This window comes from Leucoraja erinacea, chromosome 4 (genome assembly GCF_028641065.1).
Source record: "Leucoraja erinacea ecotype New England chromosome 4, Leri_hhj_1, whole genome shotgun sequence".
NCBI lineage: Eukaryota > Metazoa > Chordata > Chondrichthyes > Rajiformes > Rajidae > Leucoraja > Leucoraja erinaceus.
In genome coordinates this window covers 55,270,768-55,297,329 of record NC_073380.1, presented here as the reverse complement: position 1 = coordinate 55,297,329, position 26,562 = coordinate 55,270,768, and the positions used below count along the sequence as shown (strand labels likewise).

Genomic DNA, 26,562 nt, shown 5'->3' with positions numbered 1-26,562 from the left:
TGACTGTCTACTGTTGGTTCATGATGTGGTCTCAATACTGAGGAAACTAACTGGTGAATTCTCAAGTTCATAAATTCTAGACGCAGAATTAGATAACCTAAGTCTACTCCGCCAGAAATGCATAAACCAGCATTTTCTGTTTTATTTCAGATTTTGGGCACTCAGCTCTACTTTGCCTTAAAGTACATCTTCTAAATAAAGCAACACAGGCATAAAACAAACAACATTGCTTCCAGCGACTTTATTTTTCATGATGATGAAGTCTACTGAACCGATTTCCTGTTCAATTCATTTCATGCGGACATAATCTCCTATTAATCCTCCGGATTCAAACATGCTGATTACAATTAAACAAAGAAGGGTTCAATTTAATGTCAGTAGAATGTTATTGTAGAGACAATGAATTTGAACATTGTGCAGACCCATGCAGGGTAATCTCGCCAGCACTGCATGGTTGGAATCAGCAAATAAGAAACTAATTTGTCTATCAAGCCATCTTCTACCGATGTCTGTCACTTAGTCAGCATCAGATTTCAAATGTGGCGTTAAGGGATGTACCATTTAATTAAAGGCAAGAGCTACGGGCTTTTGGAGAGATAAACGCAAACGTTGTTTCAGACATGCATGGAGATACGACCTGAAATTTGCACGAAAATCTAGCGTATTTTTTTAGACTTCAATATTCAGTTTGGCCAAGCGATACTGCAGCGAAGCTGGGTTCCTCACGAGTACAAAGCCGCGTTTTTCAGCTGGCTGACAGGACAACATGTGCAAAAGTCCCGATAAACTGACAAATCCCAAGCCTTCCCCGCAGCCTACGTTCAATGAAAAGTCCCCGTGGCTTACGTATCCGATTGTTAGTCTGGAACAGTGGGACATCACATCCTTTGGCTGATCAGGCCACAGGCCAAGAATTAAATCCTTTCGGCGATTGGAAACTAGTTGGGAATCCTGAACGCCGGAACCACTTTCCAGATCTTCCGACAAAGCCTTTTTCTTTTTATCCTTTAAGGTTTTAATCTGCCGCTTGAAGGGGTCTCTGTGCTTTGGTTCTTGTGGAGCACAATTCTTGGCATCTGAGGCTATAAGCTGGAGGTCTTCGTTGGAAGGGATACAAATCATTGCGTTAGCATCGGGACTGCCCTTTTTCAGTAGCGACACTTTAGCCCAGACAAGGAAGCGGGGAAGGGAGCAGACGATGGAGTTGACCACATCTGTGGTCATCTGTCCTGGCAGAGACCTGGCGAACGGCTTCACCCTCTGTCCACAGCTTGATGTAGGTTGGCACCATGCAGACAGCTGCCTCAACATCTTTCTAGACCTGGAACACCAAGGGAACAATGGTAGGCACAACATGCTGGAGTAACTCAGCGGGTCAGGCAGTGTGTCTGGGGAACATGGATAGGTGACGTTTCTGAACCGTCTTGAATGTTTGTCTTCCACTCATGCGTGTCGGCATCACTGCTGGCCAGGAACGTCCCACATGCGCGATAGATAGGGAACACCGTCCGATCAGAGAACGGGGATGCGGGACTTGCGCGGGACTCGGTTTAAAAGACTGGATCCATTTAATGTAAATTAGGGAGATGTACCATGTTTGAAGATTTGTTACTAAATTACTGTTAAATTACTTACTCGGTTGTTGTTGTTGTTCTGGGAAATACTACATAATAGTTTTGGGTCAGGACCCTTCTTCAGACTGAAAGCAGAGGGGAGGGAACTGGAGCCCATATTGGCTTGGGAAGAGGTGATAACAGCCATTTTGGGCTCCACCTTTCCCTGGTCATTTGTTACCAGCTCTGCTTTGTTTTGGTCTTTTCTTACCTCCAGTTCTTTCATCCCCTACTTTCAGTCTGAGGGCAGCTATCATTCTTTCAAGCCCACACTGACCAACATGCCCCTTCAACACTACTCCCACCTGGGCAGCTCTCATTCTTTCAAGCACACACAGGGCTCAGTATGTGGGAAGGATTCCCAGAATAGAAGGAAATTCCTTTAAAAATGTAATTTTAAAAATTAGATGCAGTCCAGCCCAAGGTTACAAACCCCCTCCAGTTATGGCCACCCCAACCCATGAGTGAGCTCCACATGTTATTTAATTCTGATGCTGGTACACACGTTCATTTGTATGAATGGCAGAATTAGCGTTCCCTGTCCCTCCACTTTTATTAATTGTCCTTTCTTACCACTCATAGGGATTTGATGCCATTCATTGCAATACTGTCGAGGTATGGTTACAACAGAGTGATGTAGAGTTTTGGGACACAGCGTGGAAACAGGCATTTCAGCGCACTGAGTGCACGCCGTTCATCGATCACCCTTCACACTAGTTCTACTTTATCCCACTTTCTCATTCACTCCTCACACACTGAGGGCAATTTGCAGAAGGCCAATTAACCTACAAACTCTGAACATCTTTGAAAGTGGAAGGAAACCGGAGCACCCGTAGGAAACTCACACGGTCACAGGGAGAACGTAAACTCCGCACAGACATCACCCAAGGTCAGGATTGAACCTGCGTCTCTGGCGCTGTGAGGCAGCAGCCTTACCGCTGCGCCACTGTGCCATCTTAGTAATTCCCCTTTCTCACAACTCTCATAGGCTTTTGATGTCATTCATTACAGTCCGTGGAGGTATGGTTATGAGTGAATTGTATGTATTTTCTGACATGGACATCTGTAAAAATAGGGCCCACTTGTTACCCAGGGCTGGTCTGGACCTGCAAAAATATTGTATGTCTTTCAGAATGGCTGAGTTTAGGTAGAATGCCACTCCTGGCCATCATTATCTTACCTGCTTATTCTGTCCTCTTTCCTCATTAAGAGGAATAGATCAGGAAGACACACAGTCTTTTGCCCAGAATAGGGGAATCGAGAACTAGTGAACATAGATTTAGTCTGAGGGGGGGAAAGATTTAATAGGACCCTGAGGGGTAACTATTTTTACACAAAGGGTGTTGGGTGTATGGAACAAGCTGCCAGAGGAGGTAGTTGAGGCAGGCACCATCACTATGTTTAAGAAACATTTAGACTGGTACATAGATAGGATAGGTTTAGAGGGATATGGGCCAAACGCAGGCAGGTGGGAGTAGTGTAGAAGGGGCATGTTGGTCAGTGTGGGCAAGTTGGGCCAAAGGACTTATTTCCACGCTGTATGATTCTATGACGACCTTGCATGTAAAAGGCTTAAACTATTTTAGTCACAATTAAAATTGTGTTACTTGATCACAGGATCAAGCTAATCTACTCTACTACTTAAAACAGTGCAGCACAGACCAGGCCCTTCGGCCCACAATGCCTGTGCCAAACATTAATCTCCTCTAACTGCACATGATCCATAACCATATTATCCCTGCGTATCCATGGCTGGAGCTACTCAATGGGTCAGGCAGCATCCCTGGAGAAAATGGGCGTGACTTTTGGGTTGGAACCCTTCTTCAGACATATTGTAAGGGCAGAAAAGAAAGCTGGGAGAGAGAAGGAGCAGAGCAGAGTACAGCCGATAATAGGTGAACGCAGCGAGGGGGTTAACTGATGGGCAGATTGTTGGACAAAGACCAGATATAAAGGTGTAAGTCCGAGAGGATAAAGAGTTGTGAATTGTTACGGTCAGAGATAGAAAAGCTGCAAACTTGCATCTATTCTATTGCAAACGGCACATGGAAGGGGTGGGGGTGGATCTACTACGAGGTCGGCCATGCTCCAAGGATGGGGAGAAAGAGGACGGGGGGGGGTTAAGGCGGTTATGGATTAATTATTTAAAATGGGAAAATTTAACGTTCATACCCCAAGTCATACACAGGCCCAAGTATACAAACCTTAGTATGGAAGCATGGCCGCTTTCTGCTGAAATGTCTTCAATACTCAAGGTCTTTGGTTCCAGAACAGTGATGTTTCCAGAACCCTGCTCCATTTCCTCTTTGGGTTCAAGGGTTTTCTCTTCATCTGACGATTGCTTGCACACTTCTGCTTCATTTACACCGATTGGCTTCATGCTGGAGTTCAGCCCTTCCGACTTTGCCTCCGGGTCTTTGCCACTGGCTGTAGGTGTGACGTCAGTTGCATTGGTCTTCACTTCCCACTCTTCAACCAGCCGTTGCCACGGGCAACGAAATGGGGTCATTGTGCCGTAATGGACATAGTTCGGCCTCTTAGCCGGTGGATATCTAGAAATAAACTAGATTACTTAGTCAACAGAACAAAAAGGTAAAACTACAATTTAACAATAAAGGCACTGTGGCAGATTTGCTGCCTTACAGCGCCAGAGACCCGGGTTTGATCGTGACCACAGGGCCTGTCTACGTGGAGTTTGCACGTTCTACCTTTGACCTTGTGGGTTTTCTCCGGGTGCTCAGGTTTCCTCCCGTTTGTAAGTTAACTGGCTTTTGTAAATTGTCCTTCGTGGGTAGGATAACAAAACTAGAGTACGGGTGAATGCTGGTTGGTGCAGACTCGTTGGGCTGAAGGGCCTGTTTTGTTAAATTTGCATTATTAAATTCTTGAATTAGGACTGCTGCTTACCTCTTGTATTTCTCAACTAGCTCCTTCTCAGTCTCCTCACAGTGCCGAGTACCAGCGGGACAGTCTGGAAAATCATCTGGGAAACAAGGAATTCCCTGGTACTGGGAATGCTTGGCTCCTTCTTGCAAACCTCCTACGCGTATACCCCTGTAGATCTGACATAATAATCAGAAAAAAAAAATAATGTATGATTGATCAAAACCTTAAAAGAACATCATGGCGAATGTTCTATTTGCTGGAGTGAAATGAGGAACACACTGAAATAGATCAGGCAGCATCTTTATCTATTGAGTCAACTGGGCAGCACGGTGCAACAGCAATAGAGTTGCTGCCTTACAGCACCAGAGACCCAGGGCTGATCCCGACTACCGGTGAAGTCTGTACGGAGTTTGTACATTCTCCCCGTGACCGCGTGGGTTTTTTCTGAGATCTTCAGTTTGCACCCACACGCCAAAAACATATTTGCTTGTAGGTTAATTGTCTTGGTATAAGTAAGATTGTCTCTAGTGCGTGTAGGATTGTGTTAATGTGCAGAGATCGCTGTTCGGCATGGACTCAGAGGGCCAAAGGGCCTGTTTCCATGCTGTACCGCTGAACTAAATACTAAATTGAGGGGGGAGGTAAGAATGGCTCTGATCAAACAACTCTGGATAATTAGCTTGACGGTGCCAATGGAACAGAAAGTAAATTGGATAAGGTCAGCATCGCATTAGAAGAGTGTAAGAAGGAACTGCAGATTTGCATTAGAAGATGAAAGTTAATAGTCTCTCAAAAATATAATTAATGGCAGCCAGCACAAATATGTGTAAGTAACATTATGTCTCATAGGTAAATGTTCTTTGAGAAAGTATTTAAGTACATTGAAAAAAGAAGAGCGGTAGATGAGCGTTTGACGGCACTGGGCCTGTACTCGATGGAGTTTAGAAGGATGAGGGGCAAAATCATTGAAACTTACCGAATAGTGAAAGGCCTGGGTAGTGGATGTGGAGTGAATGTTTCCACTATTGGGAGAGTCTGGGATCAGAGGCCACAACCTTAGAATAGAAGGACGTTCCTTTAGAAAGAAGATGGAGGAATTTCTGTAGTCAGCGCGTGGTGAATTTGTGGAATACATTGCCACAGACAGCTGTGGAGGCCGTTAATGGATATTTTTAAGGTGGAGATTGATAGATTCTTGATTTGCACAGGTGTCAGGGTTATGGGGAGAAGGCAGGAGAATGGGGTTGAGAGGGAAAGATAGAACAGCTTGGCGGAGTAGACTTGATTGGCCAAATGGCCTAATTCTGCTCCTATAACACGAATATTCAAAAGACTTTTGATAAGATGTTGAATGGTACATGTATTATGTGCCATATTAGAAGTATCAGTACTATAACAGGCTGGTTGGATGACCAAAACCAGTCTAATTGACATTCAAGAACTTGAACAAAATAAGAGTCACTTGTCATATTGTTAAACAGTATCGTTAATTTCAAAATACAACTGAATATTCTGGTTTGGTTTAGTTTAGTTTAGAGATTTTTCACATAACCAGGCCCATCAAGTTCACACTGACCATTGATCACCCATGCACACTAATTCTATGTTATCCCACTTTTGCACGCATTCCTTACACTCTCAATTTACAGAGGGCCAATTAACCTACAAATTGGCTCCTCTTTGCAATGTGGGAGGAATTTTGAGGAAATCCTCACGATAACAGGGAGAATGCGCAAACTCCACACGCAGATAGCACCCGTGGTCAGGATCGAACCCGGATTACTGGAGCTGTGAGGCAGCAGATCTATCAGCAGCCCCACTGGTCTTGGTTATAAAGGCACAATAGCAATATTGACAGACAAAACAAAAACAGAAGGCATGATTAACTGTGAGAAGAACTTCAAGTGGGTTAATAAATTACAAAGAATCTACATAGAACGAGGCCACTTAGCCCATCTAGTCCAGGCCAGTGTTTATGTTCTTATGCGTCTCCCTCATCTCCACAGCGTCAGTCATACAGCACAGAAACAGACCCTTCAGTTGAACTCATCCATGCTTGCCCCATCCAAGCTAGTCCCTTTTGCCCATACCCCTCGAAACCGTTCCTTTCCGTTCTTTTTAATGTTGCTACTGGACCCGCTTCAACTACTTTCTCATCTCATACTCAGCTCATTCCATGTTCCCACCAGATATGAAAAGAGGTTGCCCCCCGGTTTCTTACTAAATGTTTCCCCTCTCGCCTTAAACCTGTGCCCTCTAGTTCTTGATTTCCCAATCCTAGGAAAAAGACTATGTGCATACACCCCATATATTCCCACATGATTTTATGTAGCTCTGGAAGATCAGCCCTTAGCCCCTTTCACTCCAAAGAATAAAGTCCTACCCGATCAACCTTTCCCGATAGCTCGGGTCTTTGAGTCCTGGCAACATCCTCGTAAATCTTCTCTGCACATTCTCCAGCCTAATGGCATCTTTCTTGCAGCAGGCTGACCAAAACCAAACACAATACTCCAAGTGCAGCCTCACCAACGTCTTGTACAACTGTAACATAACGTCCCAACTTTCTATACTCCCAGACTGATAAAAGGCCGGTGTGCCAAAACCCTTCTTCACCACCCTGTCCCCCTGCGACACCACTTTCAGGGAACTATATCTTTTCACCACTTCCCTTTAAATACTTTGAAATAGTCATCTCAACTTCTTCCTTTGATAATTAATTTTATATTCTGATATTCTATACTCTGCAAAAGGGCCTAGACTCCGGGGAAATGGGCTTAATCTGAATCCACCTTTGATTTTTTTTTTGTAACTATCTCATATTGAAAGCATATTTCCCAGTTGACAAAACACTTTCTCTATGTCTACTCTATAAAAGGTTCCATAATTTTAAAGATAATCCTGAGGACTTTGAAGACTTTGGGTAAATGAAATTTAATGCAGGGAAATGTGAGAGTTTGGAACAAGGAACAAGAACATAAATTCAGTAAATTAAAAATCTTTAAAAGCAAGTGGGCAGAAGGAGTCCGGCTAAACATGTCTTTATAAGTGACAAGTTGACGAGGCTGTTCGATTAAAGTAAATAGAATCAAGTTTTTTTTTTAAAAGATAGGCTTCCAAATAAGGATGGTGCCGGAGTTGGTTATCAGATTGTTAGGAACGCATTAAAATATGACTCCAAAAAAGATGGGCCACAAATTTCATGAGAGAATGCAGAGGAAATTTATTCTGACACAATATAGACTACGAAATAAACACTATAACGACAGTAAAATTGGTGATATAGTAGAGAGAGAAGGAGGTTATCGTATGTTCATACGTGATAGGAGGAGAATTATGCCATTCGGCCCATCAAGTCTACTACGCCATTCAATCATGGCTGATCTATCTTTCCCTCTTAACCCCATTCTCCTGCCTTCTCCCCATAACCCTGACACTAGTACTAATCAAGAATTTATCCATCTCTGCTTTAAAAATATCCATTGACAACAGGATCTTGATCAACTGGACCCCAATGAATGGCAGCTGGAAGTGTTGCAGGTTGGTAAGACAAACCAGGGCAGGACTTACACATGGTAGGGGCTTGGAAAGCGTTAATGAACAGAGAGACCTAGGGGTTCGGGGACATTGTTCTATGTGAAAGTGGCAACACAGGTAAGAAAGTATGGTGAAGAAAACATTTGATACAACTGCCTTCAATAGTTGGTGTGTTGAGTACTGGAGCTGAGACAGCATTTTACAATACAATGGTAAGGTCACATTTGAAGTACTGTGTACAGTTCTGGTCACTCCACTATAAGAAGAATGTCATTAAACTGGAAAAGGTGCAGAGGAGATGTATGAGAATGTTGCTGGGTCTGGAAGGGTTGAGTAAAAAGGAAGGCTGGATGGGCTGTCTTTTTTCCTTGGAGTGTAGGAGGCCAAGGGGTGACCTTATGGAGGTTTATAAAATCATGAGCAGCATATAAAAGGTGAATAGCCGCACTCTTTTCCCCAGGGTAGGGGAGTCTAAAACTAGAGGGCATTTGTCGAAGGTGAAATAGTTAAAAGGAACTTGAAGAATATAGTACTTATTTGGAATGACAACATTTAAAAGACACTGACAAGTATATGGATTAGAAAGGTTTGGAGGGCTTTGGGCCAGGTACAGACAAGTAGGACTAGCTTGGTTCGGCAAATTAGTCAGCATGGATGAGATTCTTCAAAAGGGCCAACTCTATGCTATATGGCTCTATGACTAATTCCCTTAATATATCCAGAAACTTATAATTTTGTTTAGATGAACTCAATCGCCACGGTGCCACAGCGGCAGAGTTGCTGCCTTACAGCTCCAGAGACCCAGATTCGATCCTGACTATGGTTTGTCTGTACGGAGTTTGTACGCTCTCCCCGTGAGGTTTCTCCGTGATCTCCGGTTTCCTCCCACAATCCAGACGTACAGGTTTATAGGTTAATTGACTTGGTATAATTGTAAATTGTTCCTAGTGTGCATAGAAACATAGAAACATAGAAATTAGGTGCAGGAGTAGGCCATTCGGCCCTTCGAGCCTGCACCGCCATTCAATATGATCATGGCTGATCATCCAACTCAGTATCCCGTACCTGCCTTCTCTCCATACCCCCTGATCCCCTTAGCCACAAGGGCCACATCTAACTCCCTCTTAAATATAGCCAATGAACTGGCCTCAACCATAGGATAGTGTTGATGTGTGGGAATCGCTGGTCAGGGTGGATACGGTTGGCCGACGGGCCTGTTATCTCTAAATTAAACTAAACTAAAAATAAAATAACTGCATCTACATAGCTGTCTGGGTAGAGAATTCTCAAGATTCACCTCCCTGCAAGTGAAGAAATGTCTGCTCCTCTCAGTGGTATGTAGCCTATCCCTTACCCCTACATCCACCCCCTCCCTGGGAGCAGTTTAATAAATCTTCACAGTACTCCCTCCACGGAAATGCATCCTCTACAAATCAAAAGACAAACCATAACTTTGCAAAACTCCACATTTGATTTCATAGTTGCAGGAACTTATCTTTAACACCTGCACTCAAACCCTCTTATAATGAAGGCCAACATTGAACATAGAACAGTCTAGCACTGGAACAGGCCTCAAAGCCACACTATCTGTGCCCAACATGATGCCAAGTTAAACTAATCTTCTCAGTTGGTACATAATCCATATCCCTCCATTCCCCGCATATCTATGTATCTATCCAAGGTCTCTTAAAACTAGACTATTGTATCTGCCTCCACCATCATCCCTGGCAGCGTGTTCCAGGTACCCATAGTGTGTAAAAAAAAACTTGCCTTTGCGCACCTCCTTTCATTTTAGACCCTCACAGCTTTAAGCTACTCCCTCTAGCATTTGACATTTCTAAAGCCTAGAGACAGACATATAATTTGCCTTGTATTATCATAACACACACACACACATACAAAACACACACACACACACACCTCCCCCCCTCCCCCTCCCCTCCGATGGAATATTACTGCGCATAACAATACCAAAGGAATCCAGAACGCCATTCCCCATCCTTTCGGGATTAGGATATCCCAGCCGCTCCCCCATCCAATATGCTCCTTCCCAGCCCTCTTCCCGGGCTGCTGCACCAGCAGGATGGGAATCTTGGATTCCCGAGGCCCCAGGTTCAGCTGGGATCCAGGAACCAGGAGTTTGCTTTTCATCTGATTTAATTCCTGGAAAACATTTCAATCAGCAGCATCTTTAATTTGGCAGCAAGACACGAGATGAAAACCACTTTGGTCTTAAGGTTCTTTGAAAAATACAATACAAAAGTTTAGTTTAGGTTAGAGATACAGCACAATAACAGGCCCTTCGGCGCACCAAATCTGTGATGACCTGCGATCACCCCGTACACTGGCACTATCCTTCACGCTAGCGACAATTTAAATTTACAATTTACGGAACTCAATTAACCTACAAACCTGTACGTCTTTGGGGTGTGATAAGAAACCGGAGAACATGGGGTAAACCCACGCCGTCACAGGGAGAACGTATAAATCGCTACAGGCGGCGGCAGCTGTAGTCAAGATTGAACTCGTGTCTCTGGAGCTGTCAGGCAACAAATCTACCGCTGTGCTACCATGCCACCCAAAATTCCAACTTTGTTTACTTCGGTGAGGTTAACCAATAAAACATTTAAAGCTTTGCCAGAAATTTGTTTTATTGAAACATTTGTACAACAAAGTTGGATCTCGTTTTCTATATAATGTCTTTATCCGTCCCCTGCTACAGCAATCCAAGACTACCGCCATCCCACTTTGGCTGATGTCATTCCCTTTCTGCTTTAATATTTACTCAGAGATACAGCAATCTCTGCCTCAGCTGCTCCATCCTGAACACTTCAAGTAAGCGCACACATGTCCAGAACACATTAAGTATTATAAAAATTTCCATTTTCCATACAGCAGGGTTAATTAAGAGTGTGTAATTGTCACATGTACCAAAACGGAACAATGAAATTCTGACGTAACAGCATTACTGGTCTGTATGAGCAGTATGTACAGGTCCCTATCCAAAAGCCTCTTCATCTGCTTTTACCATCACCCTGGCAGTGCGTTTCAAGCACCCAGCACACACTGTGTGTAAAAATAAAAAAAAACTTGCCCCATAAATCTCCTTTAAACTTTGCCCCTCTCACCTGAAAGCTATGCACTCTAACCTTTGACATTTTCACCCTGGGGGAAATGTTCTGGTTGTCTACCTTATCATTTTATATACTTCCATCAGGAGTAATCTTCAAGTCAAGAGTGTTTAATTGACAAAACAGAATAAAACACTTACTTGGAGCAGAAAAACAGCCTGCAAAAAAACCTTAATATATAACATAGTTAGCATATAAGTGCAATAAATAAAAATTCCCGATATTAATACAAACAAAAAAAGTCCAAAATCCATATCCCTGAAGAATATATTTTACAGCAATTATTCTTTTCATTCATTTCAGTTAAATTACCTGTTCCGAAATTTTATTTTCGGTGACAATATTGCGGATATTTCTGTCCCAGATTGGACTCTGAGCACATTCCGTCGGAACTCCTCTCAGGGACAATTCCTTTATTTTTTCCAGATCTACAATGCATGGGAAGATCGTTGCAGAGAACGTGTGTCAGTCGCGCGCATAGATTCAGAAAGCAAACAGTTTCCACTTATGCCGTAGGATCGTGCTGTTTTCTAGATTATCGTGGCAAAGCCATGGGGAAGTGAAACAAAGCCGGAATAGGGGAGAGCTGAAGCAAAAAAAAAGTATTAAGCATGAACTGCATTCATAGAGTCGCACAGCGTCAAAACAGGCCCTTTCGGTTTTCCTCCAAAACAAAGGATAGAGAATGTTGTAAAATTACTATGAATATGTGATAGTTTCAAAGATAGAATTTGTGGATTTTAAGTTCTTCCCGGAAACAAAGAATATTTGTTAATTCCCAACAAATATCCACAGGTACAACCACCAACTGCAGATTGAGGGAATTCCTGCAGCAGTTATAAAAGAAAACAAAAGCACAAATCAAAGTTATCAAACTATCAAGAAATCAAAGTTCACAAACCCACACAATGGAGCAGACAAACAGAAAGCAATCAATATTGATTATATATTAAATGGATGACACGGTGGCGTAGCGGTAGAGCTACTGCCTTACAGTGCCAGAGATCCGGGTTCCATCCTGACTACGGGTGCTGTTTGTACAGAGTTCGTACGTTCTCCCCGTAACCAGCGTGGGTTTTCTCCAAGAACTTTGGTTTCCTCCCACACTCCAAAGATGTACAGGTTTGTAGGTTCATTGGCTTTGTCTAAATGTAAAGAAAACTGCCCCGCACATCTCCTTTAAACTTTGCCCCTCTCACCTTAAAGCTAGTCTTTTGACTTTTTCACTTTGGCAAAGGGCTCTGGTTGTCTACATTATCTACTCCTCTCATAACTGTTTATACTCTCATTACTTTATATCAGCTCTCCCATCAACCTCCAGCACTCCTGAGACAACAATACAAGTTCGTTCAATCTCTCCCATTAGCTCATCTTTCCTAATCTAGCATCATTCTGGTAAACCTGACCCTCTCCAAAGCCTCCACATCCTTCCTGTAATCGGGGTGACCAGAACTGCATCCAACACTCCAAATGCAGCCGAACCAAAGTCGTATATAGCTGCATCATGAGTTCCTGACTCTCATATTCAATGAAGGTGAGCTTATCAAATGTGTAAAAGGGAACTGCAGATGCTGGTTTGCACCGAAGACAGACACTAAATGCTGGATTAACTAGTGGGTCAGGAAGCATCTCTGGAGAAAAGGAATAGATGAAGTTTCAGGTTGAGATCATTAGTATGTTTCATACATGCTTCGATGTGCAAGGAAGTGTAAAAGCTTTTGTGAATTGCTGATAAAAAAATCTTCAGGAACAGTTGGGGTTGTTAGGAAGGTTGTCTGTTAAAAAAAGGCATGCTGCAAATATCTGCATTTTGCTAGGGGCAATTTTACAACTTACTGAAGCCAATTAACTTACAAACCTGTACGTCTTTGGAGTGTGGGAGGAAACCGGGGCACTCGGAGAAAACGCACGCAGCCACAAGGGAACGTACAAACTCCATACAGACAACACCCGTATACAGGATCGAACCTGGGTCTCTAGCGCTGTAAGGCAGCAACTCTACTACTGCGCCACTGGGGTATTTAAAATGTGCTTATACACGGCTTATTAATCATTAATTGGAGAATATTTGATCTAAGATGCAAAAAAACCCAAAAAAAACAGGTGAGTAGCTGATATAAAGGAATATCTTGGCAATGAAAGCAAAATGTCAATGATTAAATTGCTCATTAAACAGCTCCTGCGGCAAAAATTAGTCAATTATATACATACACCACAACAGCATGCCCTGTAAGCAGAGGTGACACCCCATGTAATGTGGATATTCTTCTGTCTCTTTAGATCCTAAGCAACATGTCAATCTGCACAATTTTCTGTTGCAAATAGTGTTGAGCACTAAGATGGCCTTGCCAGGATTCAAACCTGGAACATCTGCATGAAGAACAGAGGCTCTCACCGAGCACAAGACCAGCAAAATGTGCCGAAATATTTGCTGTTATTGAGATCACATACTGCCACATTAACTTAAGACCAAAGAACATAGTGAAGGCACGACATTTACATTATACCTAGAGGGTTTTATCCAAGTTATAACTTGTTTTTGACCATGCTGACCAGCAATCACCCCATACATTAGCACTATCCTATACACTAGGGGCAATTTACAATTTTACTGAAGCCAATTGACCTACAAATCTGTACGTCTTTGGAGTGTTGAAGGAAACTGGAGCAGTCGGAGAAAACCTCACGTGGTCACATGGAGAACGTACAAACTCCGTACAGACAGCACCCCAGATCAAATAGCGGTGAAACTCTGCAAAACTCAATACCTACCTCCTGTACATTGTGTTTTACTGCAGCCACAAACATCTTGCTTTCCCTTGATGGAAAACTGCAAACCGACAGTTGGTTCCCGAGCCAGCAAGCTATACTACAGGTCGCTGTGGAAAGACTTGCTCAGCATCTAATCAAACCCTATATTGGCACAACTTCCAGGCTTGAATAAACTATTCACAATAAATAACTGATTAAATATAAATACAACCCATTGTTAGAAATCTTGAACATATTGTTTCATATATCTAATATATTCTAAATTCAAACGAACCCTATGTAAATCTGATGTTTAAGAAGGAACTGCAGATGCTGGAAAATCAAAGGTAGACAAAAATGCTGGAGAAACTCAGCGGGTCGTGCAGCATCTATAGAGCGAAGGAAATAGGCAACCTTTCCCGAAACGTCGCCTATTTCCTTCGCTCCATGGATGCTATTTAAATCTGAGCTCACTTTAAGATTTTCTCAACAGTGAATTAATTGAATACACGTACTATTTCAATGTTTAAGAAACATGTGGACAGGTACATGGATAGGATAGGTTTAGAGGGATATGGGCCAAATGCGGGCAGGTGGGACTAGTGTAGATGGAACATGTTGGTCGGTGTGGGCAAGTTGAACCAAAGGGCCTGTTTCCATTCTATATGACTCAGCTATTAACAGAGTCCACAGGCCTAATTCTCCAAATGCGGCATGACCCAAGTCCTGCACAGTTACATCGTGACTTCCTGACTCCTATTCTCCATGCCCTATGAAAGCAAGCATACCACTTGTCTTCTTCACCACTATTTACTGGTGTTGCCACTTGCAGTGAATTATGGACTTGGACCCCAAGATCCTGTAATGATTGAGAAACATGCTGTATGTCTCCAGTTTATGGCGCCCAACTCAGGCGACTCTTTGTGTGCTAGTCACTGAAGTGGATCTGCAATCACTCATTGCAATCACTCCACTCTTTTTAAATCACTTAAATCCCTCGGACTATCTTTGATCGAACTTTACTAGACTTTATCTTGCACTAAACTTTAATCCCTTTATCATGTATCTGTACACTGTGAATGGCTCGATTGTAATCATGTATTGTCTTTTCGCTGACTGGATAGCATGCAACAAAAGCTTTTCACTGTACCTCGGTAAACGTGACAATAAATTGAATTGAAATTGAGTTTTGTTCTGCAGTGTTACCATGGGTGCTACCTTTAAACTCTGATGGGTCAGGCAGCGCTGGGGTCCTGCTTTCAGGTATGTTTAGTCGAGGATCCCTCACAGTAAGTCCAAGTATAGACCCTGCTGAGATTTCTGCTGGTGAAGCAACACCTTAAAAACAAAAGAACACAAAATGGTGGAAGTACTAGTTACTGGCATGAAGTATCTTACAGGAGACAGTGGCAGGAAACCATCCCAAGGCAATAATAGAAAAGCTAAGGTACAAGAAATATGACAAATCAATAGAGGATCATGCTAAATGCTATAACAGAATAGTACTTGTTTCTTTACTTACAGCTGTTATCTGCATCCTCCTATAACAGAACATTCCAAGAATATATAAACAAGTGATTTTACACACCAACAAGAAAAAAAGGCCCTTCGGCCTACCGAGTCCACACCGACCAGCGATCACCTCGTACACAAGCACTATCCTACATACTAGGAACAATTTACAATCTTTACCAAAGCCAATCACCCTACAAACGTGCGGGTCTTTGGAGTGTGGGAGGAAACTGGAACACACTGAGAAAATCCACGAGGTCCCAGGGAGAACATACAAACTCCGTACAGACAGCACCCGAGATCAGGATAGAACCCGGGTCTCTGGCACTGTGAGGCAGCAGCTCTACTGCTGTGCCATTGTGCTGGCCCATTTTTGTTATTCCAGCACTTTGCTTTGTTATGCTGTTGGAGTGGGCTTAAACTAATCTGCCAGGATGGGGAAAGGAAGAAAATAAAACTCGAATTGGAGGTTAAAAAGTTGCTCCAGCACTTCATGTCCTTTAGTAATCTTATAATGTTTCTTTTTGTTCTAAACTGAAACCTAACAACTTTTACGACTAGTCAAGAGCCAAGTGTGTTTAATTGGCATATGCACAGAACAATTAAAATCTTAAGAGAGGGAAAAAAAAACTGGAGGTGAGAAATGGCCAGAACAAATCAGGGCCGGCATCAGATGACCTCAGGATGGGTGGAGGCCATAATGGCCCCTTGTTGGCTGGGGAAGATGTGATAACGGCAGGGATACAAGGATGCGGACAGTGCAACTGGTAGGACATCTAGGATGGGAGAGGGGTAGAGGGGAGGGCCTGCGGGGGTTACTTGAAATTACAGAAACAAACGTTCATACTGCTGCGCTGTAATCTGCTCAAGTGAAATATGCAGTGCTGTTCCTCCAATTTGCGTGGCCTCACACGTGACTTCTTACAATTCTTAATTGTAGCAGCACATCAAATTTCTCGACATAATACTCAATAAACACTGCCAAGAATCAATTCTTGGCATAAGCCAATAGAAAAGTCAAGAATCAGATATTCTAGTTCTAATGTCAAATTAGCAAGAAGGGTGCTCACTAGACTCAAAGACAAATTCAGACCTAAATTTACCATGCCTGATTCGCACAACTGTTACAGGCTTGGAGCTCCATGCTCCAAGTAACCCACCAGAAAGTAACTGTAGGAAATCCCCCTGACGATGATGAAGGTCCACATCCTCGGATTTCCCGCAATACTGTGACCACCAGCAAGGCACATCTCTTGCTCCCATCACTTCTCCCTTCGCTTCAGAATCCTATGGACAGATCCAAGACAGTTTCATGTCAGAAAGGGAAACAAATAAAAGTAACACAAGCACAGCAAGTTGCAGCAGAATAACAAGCCACTTCAGAAATACTCCCAGAATAATATCTCACTATGACTAGGTTGAATCACCTGGTTGGATCCTGACTACGGGTGCTGTCTGTACAGAGTTTGTATATTCTCTCTCTGACCTGCGTGGGATTTCTCCAGGATCTCCGCTCTCCTCCCACACTCCAAAGATGTGCCGGTTTATAGATATGGCTATTTTTAAAGTGGGTCCTTGATCAGTAAGGGCATCAAAGGTTACAGGGAGAAGGCAGAAGAATGGGATTGATAGGGAAAAATAGATCAGCCATGATCGAACGGCGGAGGAACTCAATGGGTCAAATGACCTTATTCTGCTCTTATGTCTTACATGATCTCAAAAACGGACACAGCTAACATAGGAATGCACAATATCTGTTCCACAAATGAATGACAACATTTATTTGCATGTTTACCTGTGCGCAATGAAATGCAGCTACACATTAAAAATGCAATTACAATTAATGCTCCATATCACCTCTGAAGATTCTGATATCATAACTCAATATCTCAAAGACTTACTTCCAAGACAAGAGCGGGTTGCAAAACTTCAAATATCACAGAGTGAGAAAGGGGACCGACCAATCGATACCTCAGAATTTCCATCGTCAGATCTCTGGAGATAATCGCATACATGTAAACATTGATACTGTAAAGCACTCAGAAGCATCACTTATGAGAGAAAAGCAAATGATAAATTGCATTTATATTATTATTGAACACTGAAACTAAAATTATTTGTAATTGAAAGTAAATTAACGTTTGCAGCATGGTGGCACAGTGGTAGAGTTGTTGCCTTACAGTGCCAGAGATCTGGGTTCGATCCTGACTACGGGTACTGTCTGTATGAAGTTTGTACATTCTCCCCATGACCTCCATCAGTTTTCTCCGGTTTCCTCACGCACTCCAAAGACGTACAGGTTTGGAGATTAATTGGCTAGGTATAATTGTAAATTTTCCCTAGTGGTGCGTTGTTACAAATCCCTACAATCAGTGGCGCTCCTGATCTGCCCACTCCCTGTGCCTGCATTTCCGGAGGCTGTTGGGAGGGACGGGATTAAAATGCAGGTTTGCATTGGTTGTCGGAGAGGAATTTGCTTGGACTTCAAGCTGATGAAGAAAAATCGATCTGCGATCCTGCCCCCATTTTTTTTTAAGTTGCTGGCCGATTGCATCGCTGGATTGAAGTTAAACGCGACTTCTAACGCCTTCAACATCACGGATTGCAAGTGCAGGACAAAACAAAAGGTATGTCGTTTATTTAACATCTTTTCTTGCTATTGGTGTGGTTTCATTTTAATATGATGATATGAAAAATGTTATTTAGGCCCTGATAGGATATCGGCCGATAGGGGCTTATATCATAAGTTTTGCGGCCACATTCTGATTGATCACAATCCAGAAACAGCCACTCTCAAGATAATCAAATTCATTATTTCTTTGCACAATCAGGTCATAAGAACATCTAAATCAACTATATTTTGTGTTATTGTCTATCCATGATCAATATTTTCATACTAAATATCTCAAAACTTCCACAGTAAAGTTTTAGTGAGATGTTTAGTATGAGAATATTGATCGTGGATAGACAATAACACAAAATATAGATAATTTAGTTGCATGATTGTGCAAAAAATAATGATTTTGATTATCTTGAGAGTGGATGTTTCTGGATTTTGAACAAATGTCTGTGTAAAACGGCCCATGCCTGCTGCATTGAGAAAGAGTAACATTTATGGGAATTAAACAGTCAATTTCTTCCATTTGGCTTAGAAATTCGTGACAAAGTGAAATTTAAAAATCATGTTATATTGTGAATTCTTGTGTGAATAGGAACAGTTTGTTATTTGGATACTTTGGCTATTTCAACATTTATTTTTAACCTTTTCTTAAGAATGGAATAGATATTTAGAACTAGTCATTGAATTTAGATTAATTTAATTGATTTGATGACACTGATTAATATGATTTTTTGCTGGGCACTTACTATTTGTTATAACGTTACCATAATATTAAAGTTCTGATCTTGAGAATATCACATTTTTTAATTTAAGGCAGTCTGGGTGTTTATTACTATTTCCGTCACAACGGTTAATTTTGTATTTAGCTACCTAATTAGGTAATTAACTATTTATATACTTTAATTTCAGGCCATCCAAGTAAGATGTATCATATTTGTTTCAGAATGCTTCAATCTATAATAACTGAAAATTTCATTCAGTTCTCTTAATTTTTAAGAAAGTTATGGGCTTTTTTGTTAATTGACTGTCCTCGAATACAGCTTTTGTGTTAAGTTAATGGAAAAGCAATAGGGAACAAGATGCTAAGAGTATGAAAATGGCCATAACGTTTTTAATACTGAAGATATGAAAGTGAATTAGGTATCAAATTAAAGTTATTTTTATGCATTATCTGATGGGATAAATTACAGGCTTAATTTTTAAAACATCAAAATTTTGTAACAATCCTATGTAGCAGCCTGGACGAGGTTGCCACGCGGGTTCAAACAGTAGTCTTTTAATCCCTACAGCGAGAGTACACCACACACACACACACCTCGAGAGCACAAAACCCAGGGTGGTCCGGAAACCCCGTGGCAGATCAACGCTCCTGTCTCTCAATCGGCGAGGGGGTGATCCAAGGAGTGGCCTACCCCCCAGGGACCGCCACACCTACCTATTATGTAAGGGACAGTGTAAGTGTGTGGAGATGGCTTGTTGGCACGGACTCGGTGGGCCAAAGAGCCTGGTTCCGCTAAACTAAAATAAAAACGCAAACTTTGATGAAATATTTAAAGTGACTTTGATGAGTAGGTCAAGACATTGGTAAAGTGAAGTATTAAGGCAGCCCTCAGGCAATTGAAAATTCAAAGAATCTGCAGCATGTTTGTTAATTACACTAAATTGACACAAAGTCTGCTGAGAGTAGTGCGTCAAGACCCGAACTCACTCACCTATCCACAGGAGGTCAACTCCAGAGAAACAAAAATCATGAGAGACCTCTTCCACCCCCAACTGACTGTTACCGCTCGGTCAGGCAAACGCCTTTGCGTCGGAGAGGTTGAGAAGGAGTTTCTTTGAAGTTTCTCACCAGGGACTAACTTAACTTGTTATTGCTTGCAATTTTAGTTTTGTGGTTTTGTGTAGTCAAAGGGTTAATATAACTTGAATGACAGCTGAAAACCCCCCGACCTTGAATACTAGTAATAATAGAAAAGAAAAAGATAAAAAAATCCGACATAAAAAAATTAAACTCAAACCCTAATTAGAAACATAGAAAGTAGGTGCAGTAGTAGGCCATTCGGCCCTTTGAGCCTGCACCGCCATTCAATATGATGATGGCTGATTATCCAACTCAGTATCCTGTACCTGCCTTCTCTCCATACCCCCTGATCCCTTTAGCCACAAGGGCCACATCTAACTCCCTCTTAAATATAGCCAATGAACTGGCCTCAACTACCTTCTGTGGAGAGAGTTCCAGAGATTCACCACTCTCTGCGTGAAATTTTTTTTTTCTCATCTCGGTCCTAAAGAATTTCCCCTTTATCTTTAAACTGTGACCCCTTGTCCTGGACTTCCCCAACATCGGGAACAATCTTCCTGCATCTAGCCTGTCCAACCCCTTAAGAATTTTGTAAGTTTCCTTTAAAGATCCCCCCTCAATCTTCTAAATTCTAGCGAGTACAAGCCTAGTCTAACCAGCACAAGCCGAGTCTTGAATTAGAATAATCTTTCCTAAAGTAGATAACTAATCAAAATTACAACACATGTGGGAAATGCAAATGAAGAACACAGAACAAATAGAAGTGTGAAGAAGTAAAAATAAAATTGGAAGTATAAGATCTGTCAATTAGACATTTCACTGTACCTTGGTACATGTGATAATAATAAGAACCATTATAGCCAGCAGTGTTTCAGTTCAGGTAACATCAGTGATCCCATCCAGTCATTAACATACAGATTTCTGCACCTACTCACTCTATTACAATACCAGTTGTTAACGATGTCCAAGACACTGGTTTCAAAGGATCTCTGGTACTATTGCCTATGATTTTTTTCTTGGGTATGACTTCCTCTCCAGCTTGATCCTGCAGTTTTCTTTTCGAGCCAGCTCTTACCGGTGCTGAAGAACTGCATTCACTAGGCGCTGGTTCAGGTAAGGGAGCATCTGAACATTGACAGGCCAACTGGAGCTCGATTAATGCCTCCTAAAAAGAATACAAAATACATTAAGAAACGCAGATTGTATGGGTTGCCAACAAATTAAGTTCAGATCCACAAAGAAGTCACCAGTCCACAGTACAAATACATGCACAGAAAAATGTACCAGCCATATTTGAGATCCAGCAGAATCATTCTCAGTTACAAGAAAAATTAGACAATTTTTTCACTATAAGTAAAAAAAACCCTGCAAATGCTTAAATCTTTTGAATCTGATCAAGGGTCTCTGACTTAAAACATTAACTGTTTCTCTACCTGCAGAGAGTTTGAATTTGAATTTGAGCTTAGTTTATTGTCACGTGTACCAAGGTATAGTGAAAAGCTTGTGTTGCATGCTGACTGGTCAGCGGAAAGGCAATACATGATTACAATCTAGCTATGCAGTGTACAAATACATGACAAAGGGAATAAAGTGAATAATGTTTAGTGCAAGATAAAGTCCAGTAAAGTTCAATCAAAAACAGTCTGAGGGTTTCCAATGAGGTAGATATAGAACAGGACTGCTCTCAAATTGTTGGCAGGGATGTTCAGTTGTCTGATAACAGCTGGGCAAAAAAACGGTCCCAGATTCTGGCGGTGTGCATTTTCACACTTCTATACCTTTCGAGTATTTCTTGATACTTGAGTATTTGACTTGAATATTTCCAGCATTTTTTTACATCTTCCACCAATGTTGTAAAAGATCCACCAGCAAATAAGCCTATACAGGGCTATTCCAGAGCAGAGCTCAATGCAAAACTTAAAGTAATCCCAAATCTTAAAGTAGTCCCAGTTTGATAGGTATCTTATCTAACCATCTGTACTGGGGGGGAATCTTTAATCTTTACTTTTTATCCTTTGTGGCATTTAAGAGGCTTTTGGATAGGCATATAGATATGCTAGGAATAGAGGGATATGGATTATGTACAGGTGGGTGAGTGATGGTCTTGGCATCATATACTGCACAGGCATTGTGGGCTGAAGGGACTCTTCTTGCACTGAACTATGTTCTTAGTTCTTTATAACCTTCCACCTGGTGCAAATCCTGCTCTTCTCTTTTGCATGACCTGTATCCACCTATTACTTGACAGGCTTTGTCCTGCCCCTACCTCGCTTCCAGCTTTCTCCCCACCGCACCATAATTAGTCGGAGGAAGAGTACCAATCCGAAACGTCACCTATTCATGTTCTCTAGAGATGCTGCCTGACCTGCTGAGTTAGTACAGCACGTTATGTCTTTTGTTTGTAAACCAACATCTGCAGGTTTTTGTGTCTTCAATGTATGACCTGCTCCTGCTGCTATTTCCTTTATTCGTACATACAATAGTTTCTAGTATATGATATTCTTCAACATTCCAGCAATCAATTAAAGTCAAATTGGCTGGTTACTAATTTGATTTTGTCAAAGACACCTGTTAACATGTTATAAATATAAAACACCAAGTATTTCACGGTATCTCAGTACATGTGACAATAATAAACCAATACCAATCTCTACCTGATAAAATATCCAAATGGCAATTAGTTACCGTTTTAAGTGCTGGATGTGCCCAAATCCAAAGCTGCCTGTTTTCAGACTGGTTTTCCGGCTCTGCTTTGGGTCGCCACAAGAACACAATAGGACCCAGTGGCTTTGCGGGATATTGCTCGGCCTTGTAAAGCACCAATGATCCTTGACGCTTCCCAGATAGGCAATCCACAGAGGCAAACGTTGTACCTGCAGCACCACAAGGATCAGCGGGATGGATATTCATGAGACCGTTTAAAGCAAGCACAAGTTGTATGTACAATGGAGAAACATGCCAGAAAATAAAATCACAAGTGTATTTCTTTTTTATAAACAATTATTAAATGATCTTGATGCTGTGATGTGTAGCTTACAACCCAGCAGTGTGATTATTGATTTCTCTATCTTCATGTAGCCCTTGCATTTCTTCTCTCACCGTCGCTCCCCATCCTAGTCTTCCTGCTTAGTCCTCATTCATCAACTTCTCCACAGCCACCAATGGACCATTGTGGGCTCTACCTTTCCTTGATCATTGTTGCTGGTTTTGATTTGTCCTTTTGCATGCCTTTTATTCTTTGTACCTCTTCATACCTCTAGTTTTCCCTCTTCAAGATTCAAGATAGATTTAATTGTCACATGTGCCTGATGGCACAGTGAAATGAATTCCCATACTGTCATACAATAAAAATAAACAGGACACAACACACTATAGGGTTTGACATAAAACATCCCCACACAGCAGATTCAAAGTTCCCCACTGTGTGGGAAGGCACCAAAGTCAGTCTCTTCCTTCACTATTCCCCGTGGTCAGGGCCTCCCCGTGCCCTCCGCAATTGCCGCTAGGGGTGGCTCGATGTCCAGGACCGCTCGCCGGGGTGTTGCTGGGGTGTCCCCTGACTTTCAGTCTGAAGAAGGATCTCGACTCAAAACGTCACCTAATCCATTTCTCCAGAGATGCTGCCTACTCCACTGAATTACTCTTACCATTTTGTGTCTATCTTTGATGTTGCGATATTCCATACAAGGAGTTAAAACACATGACAGTTTAGATAAAATGGGGCGCACAGTGACGCAGCGGTAGAGTTGCAGCACCAGAGACATGGGTTCGATCCTGACTATGGGTGCTGCCTGTATGGAGTTTGTACGTACTCCGTGTGAACACGTGGGTTTTCTCCGGGTGCTTCGGTTTCCTCCCACATTCCAAAGATGTACAGGTTTGTAGGTTAATTAGCTTCTGTAGATTGTCCTTTGTGTTTAGGATAGAACTAATCTTACAGGTAGCAGTGTTGACATTGGTGGGCCGTAGGGCCTATTTCCATGCTGTATCTCTAAATTAAATTTAAACTAAAATGGGAATAGGGGCAGGAGGTAACAGGAGGTGCATTACTGGAGAGGAATGGAGTGGAAGTACACAGTTGCAAGTACTTAAATGGCCACCAAGTTCTCAATGGTAGATGTGGAGTTGGGGATGGGGTGAAAAAGGAAGTCAATGGAAGTAGATCCGTCAGCCTTGGGGACCACACTTCTTAGTTTAAGGTTCAAGCTTCTGAGCAGGGAGGACAAGGTGCGATAAGGTTGCTCCACCATTGAGTCTATCCACACTTCACACTGCCTCAGAAAACAGCCAACATGATCAAAGATTTGTCTCACCCTGGTCGTTCCTTCTTCTCGCTACTCCCAGTAGAAGGTACAGAATCTTAAAACGTACACCACTAGAACAGCTTCTTGATCTCTGTTATCAGGCTTTTAAAGGGACCTTCCATAAGCTAGGGTACTATTTGATTCACCTCTATCCCATTGGACCTTGTCTATGGAACTGATGCGCTACAATGCTGAGAACAATATTCTGCACTCTGTATCTTCCCCTTTGCTCCACTTATTGTATCTATTGAGGATGATTGTTGTATTTACTTATGATATATCTAATTTGATTGGATAGCATACAAAATAAAGTTTTTGGTACAGGTGATAATAAACCTAAATCTCAATTCATTTGTGGCAAACAAAAGAGCAATAAACAAGTACAAAAAAAAAAACTATATCCTTATTACCAGGAAACTGTGTGGGTTGGGTTAATATTGAAAGGACTATTCCCCATTCAAGGCTTATTATTCACCAGGCTTCCAAAGATGTCAGTATCTCCCAATAAACCGTTGGCCTGCCCAGCACATACCATAAAATGCTAACAGCTGTTAAAAAACACTTCAGATGCTGGTTTATACCAAAGATAGATACAAAATGCTGGAGCAACTCAATGGGTCTGCTAGCAACTGTATCAGGAAAGAGTGCCCAGAATTCTGGAAGCAAACTGCATCATATCGAAAACTGAAGAAACTATAGAATTAAAGGAAAAGATGGTTTGATTTTTTAACAAGTGATGAAAATACCTGCTTCCCAGCTACTCAAGGGCGAAAGAGCCTTCAAGAGATTCTCCTGTGTACCACTCAGCTCCAAGCAGCAATAATACGACAAATCCTGAGAGGCAAATATATAAAAATACTTAAATAAAAATACCGGAAACACAGCAGGTCAAACAGCACCTGTGGAAACAAACAATTAAAATGCCAGGTTACACAAAAAAGCTGGAGAAACTCAGCGGGTGCAGCAGCATCTGTGGAGCGAAGGAAATAGGCAACGTTTCGGGCCGAAACCCTTCTTCAAACAATTAAAATGCCAGGTCTGGAACACTTTGTCAGTGAGACCAAAGGTTTATTATTTTTTAAATGCAGTCAGATTATCTAGATAATTTACAATCATGTACTATGATTCAATTACATAAGAGAGTTTGTCCAAAAAGTCAATTTTTCTAATTTTAGAAGAATATTTAAAAAAAAATTTAAATCTTTCAAAATACAGCTGGTCAGGCATCATGTGTGGGGGGAAATGGACTGGCAACATTTTGGGCCAGGATACACTTTTGACTGTATCCAAAGATAAAAACAGCAGGTCGCGTCTTACTTACTTGATCGAGTTTTTTGAGGAGGCTGCATGGATTTTAGTAAGACATTTTATAATGTCCACCACACCAGGCTGATCCAGAAGATTAAGATGCACAAGATTAATAGTGATTTAATTGTCTGGAATCAGAGCTGGCTTACTGATAGAAGACAGAGTGGTGGTGGAAAGACAATCTTCAGGATGGAGGTCAGTGACCAGTGGAGTTCCGCAGGGGTCTGCGCTGGGACCTCTGATGTTTGCGATATACATAAATGACCTGGACATACTGTAAATGTAGACGGGTTAGTTAGTAAGTTTGCAGATGACACCAAGATTGGGTCATCTAGGAGTGTGGATTATATAGGCCAATTCACTGGATGTTTTCAAGAGAGTTAGATTTAGCTCCGTTGGCTAAAGGAATCAAGGGATATGGGGAAAAAACAGAACGGGGTACTGATTTTAGATGATCAGCCATCAGCTGGCTCGGAGGACATATGTTTCTATGAGGAAGGCTGTCAAAGTATACAGCGGGAAATAGATCGGCTACAGAAATGGGCGGGAAAATGGCAAATGGAGTTTAACCTAAGGAGTTGCAAGATGTTGACTTATGGAAGTCAAATGTAAAGGGAAAATAAACAATTAATGACGGCATTGATGTACAGAGGTCCAAGTCCATAACTCCCGGAACGTGGCAAAACCAGTCAATAAAGTTGTAAAGAAGCTGTATTGTACACTTGCTTTCATAGGTCATAACATTAACTATAAGAGTCAGAAAATCATGCAGCTCTACAGGACTTTGTTTTCGCCACATTTGGAGTATTGCGTGCAGTTCAGGTCACCACATTAGAGGAAGGATGTGGAAGCTTTTGTAAGGGTGCAGAGGTTTACCAAAATGATGACTGGATTAGGGGTCATTAGCTACAGGAAGAAATTGGACCCTCAGTTTTCTCTGGAACGCCGAAGGTTGTGAGGAGTCCTGATAGAGGCATATAAAATTATGAGAGGCATAGAGAGTGTATACAGTCAGGACTTTTTTCCCAGGATGGAAAAATCAGATACTAAAAGGCATAGCTTTAAGATGGAGAAGGGCAAAATTTAAAGGAGATGTGTGGAA

At 41.9% G+C, this 26,562-nt stretch overlaps 1 protein-coding gene across 4 annotated transcripts in view; it reads right to left on the bottom strand.

Annotated features, from left to right (window-relative positions):
• Nucleotides 1–226: 226 nt before the first annotated feature.
• pop1 (POP1 homolog, ribonuclease P/MRP subunit) overlaps nt 227–26,562 on the bottom strand; it is a 42,588-nt gene continuing 16,252 nt past the window's right edge. For 3 of the 4 annotated variants that reach the window (XM_055634325.1, XM_055634327.1, XM_055634326.1), the window contains exons 8-18: nt 24,899–24,986; nt 22,534–22,721; nt 20,784–21,013; nt 17,329–17,422; nt 16,588–16,714; nt 15,122–15,253; nt 11,477–11,592; nt 10,005–10,196; nt 4,521–4,675; nt 3,818–4,165; nt 227–1,321 (exon numbers count right to left, since the gene is read on the bottom strand). In XM_055634325.1, coding sequence (XP_055490300.1) covers nt 670–1,321; nt 3,818–4,165; nt 4,521–4,675; nt 10,005–10,196; nt 11,477–11,592; nt 15,122–15,253; nt 16,588–16,714; nt 17,329–17,422; nt 20,784–21,013; nt 22,534–22,721; nt 24,899–24,986 — 2,322 coding nt within the window. In that variant the 3' untranslated portion in view covers nt 227–669. The remainder of the gene's footprint in view (nt 1,322–3,817; nt 4,166–4,520; nt 4,676–10,004; nt 10,197–11,476; nt 11,593–15,121; nt 15,254–16,587; nt 16,715–17,328; nt 17,423–20,783; nt 21,014–22,533; nt 22,722–24,898; nt 24,987–26,562) is intronic. The other variant, XM_055634329.1, reaches the window with a different exon arrangement.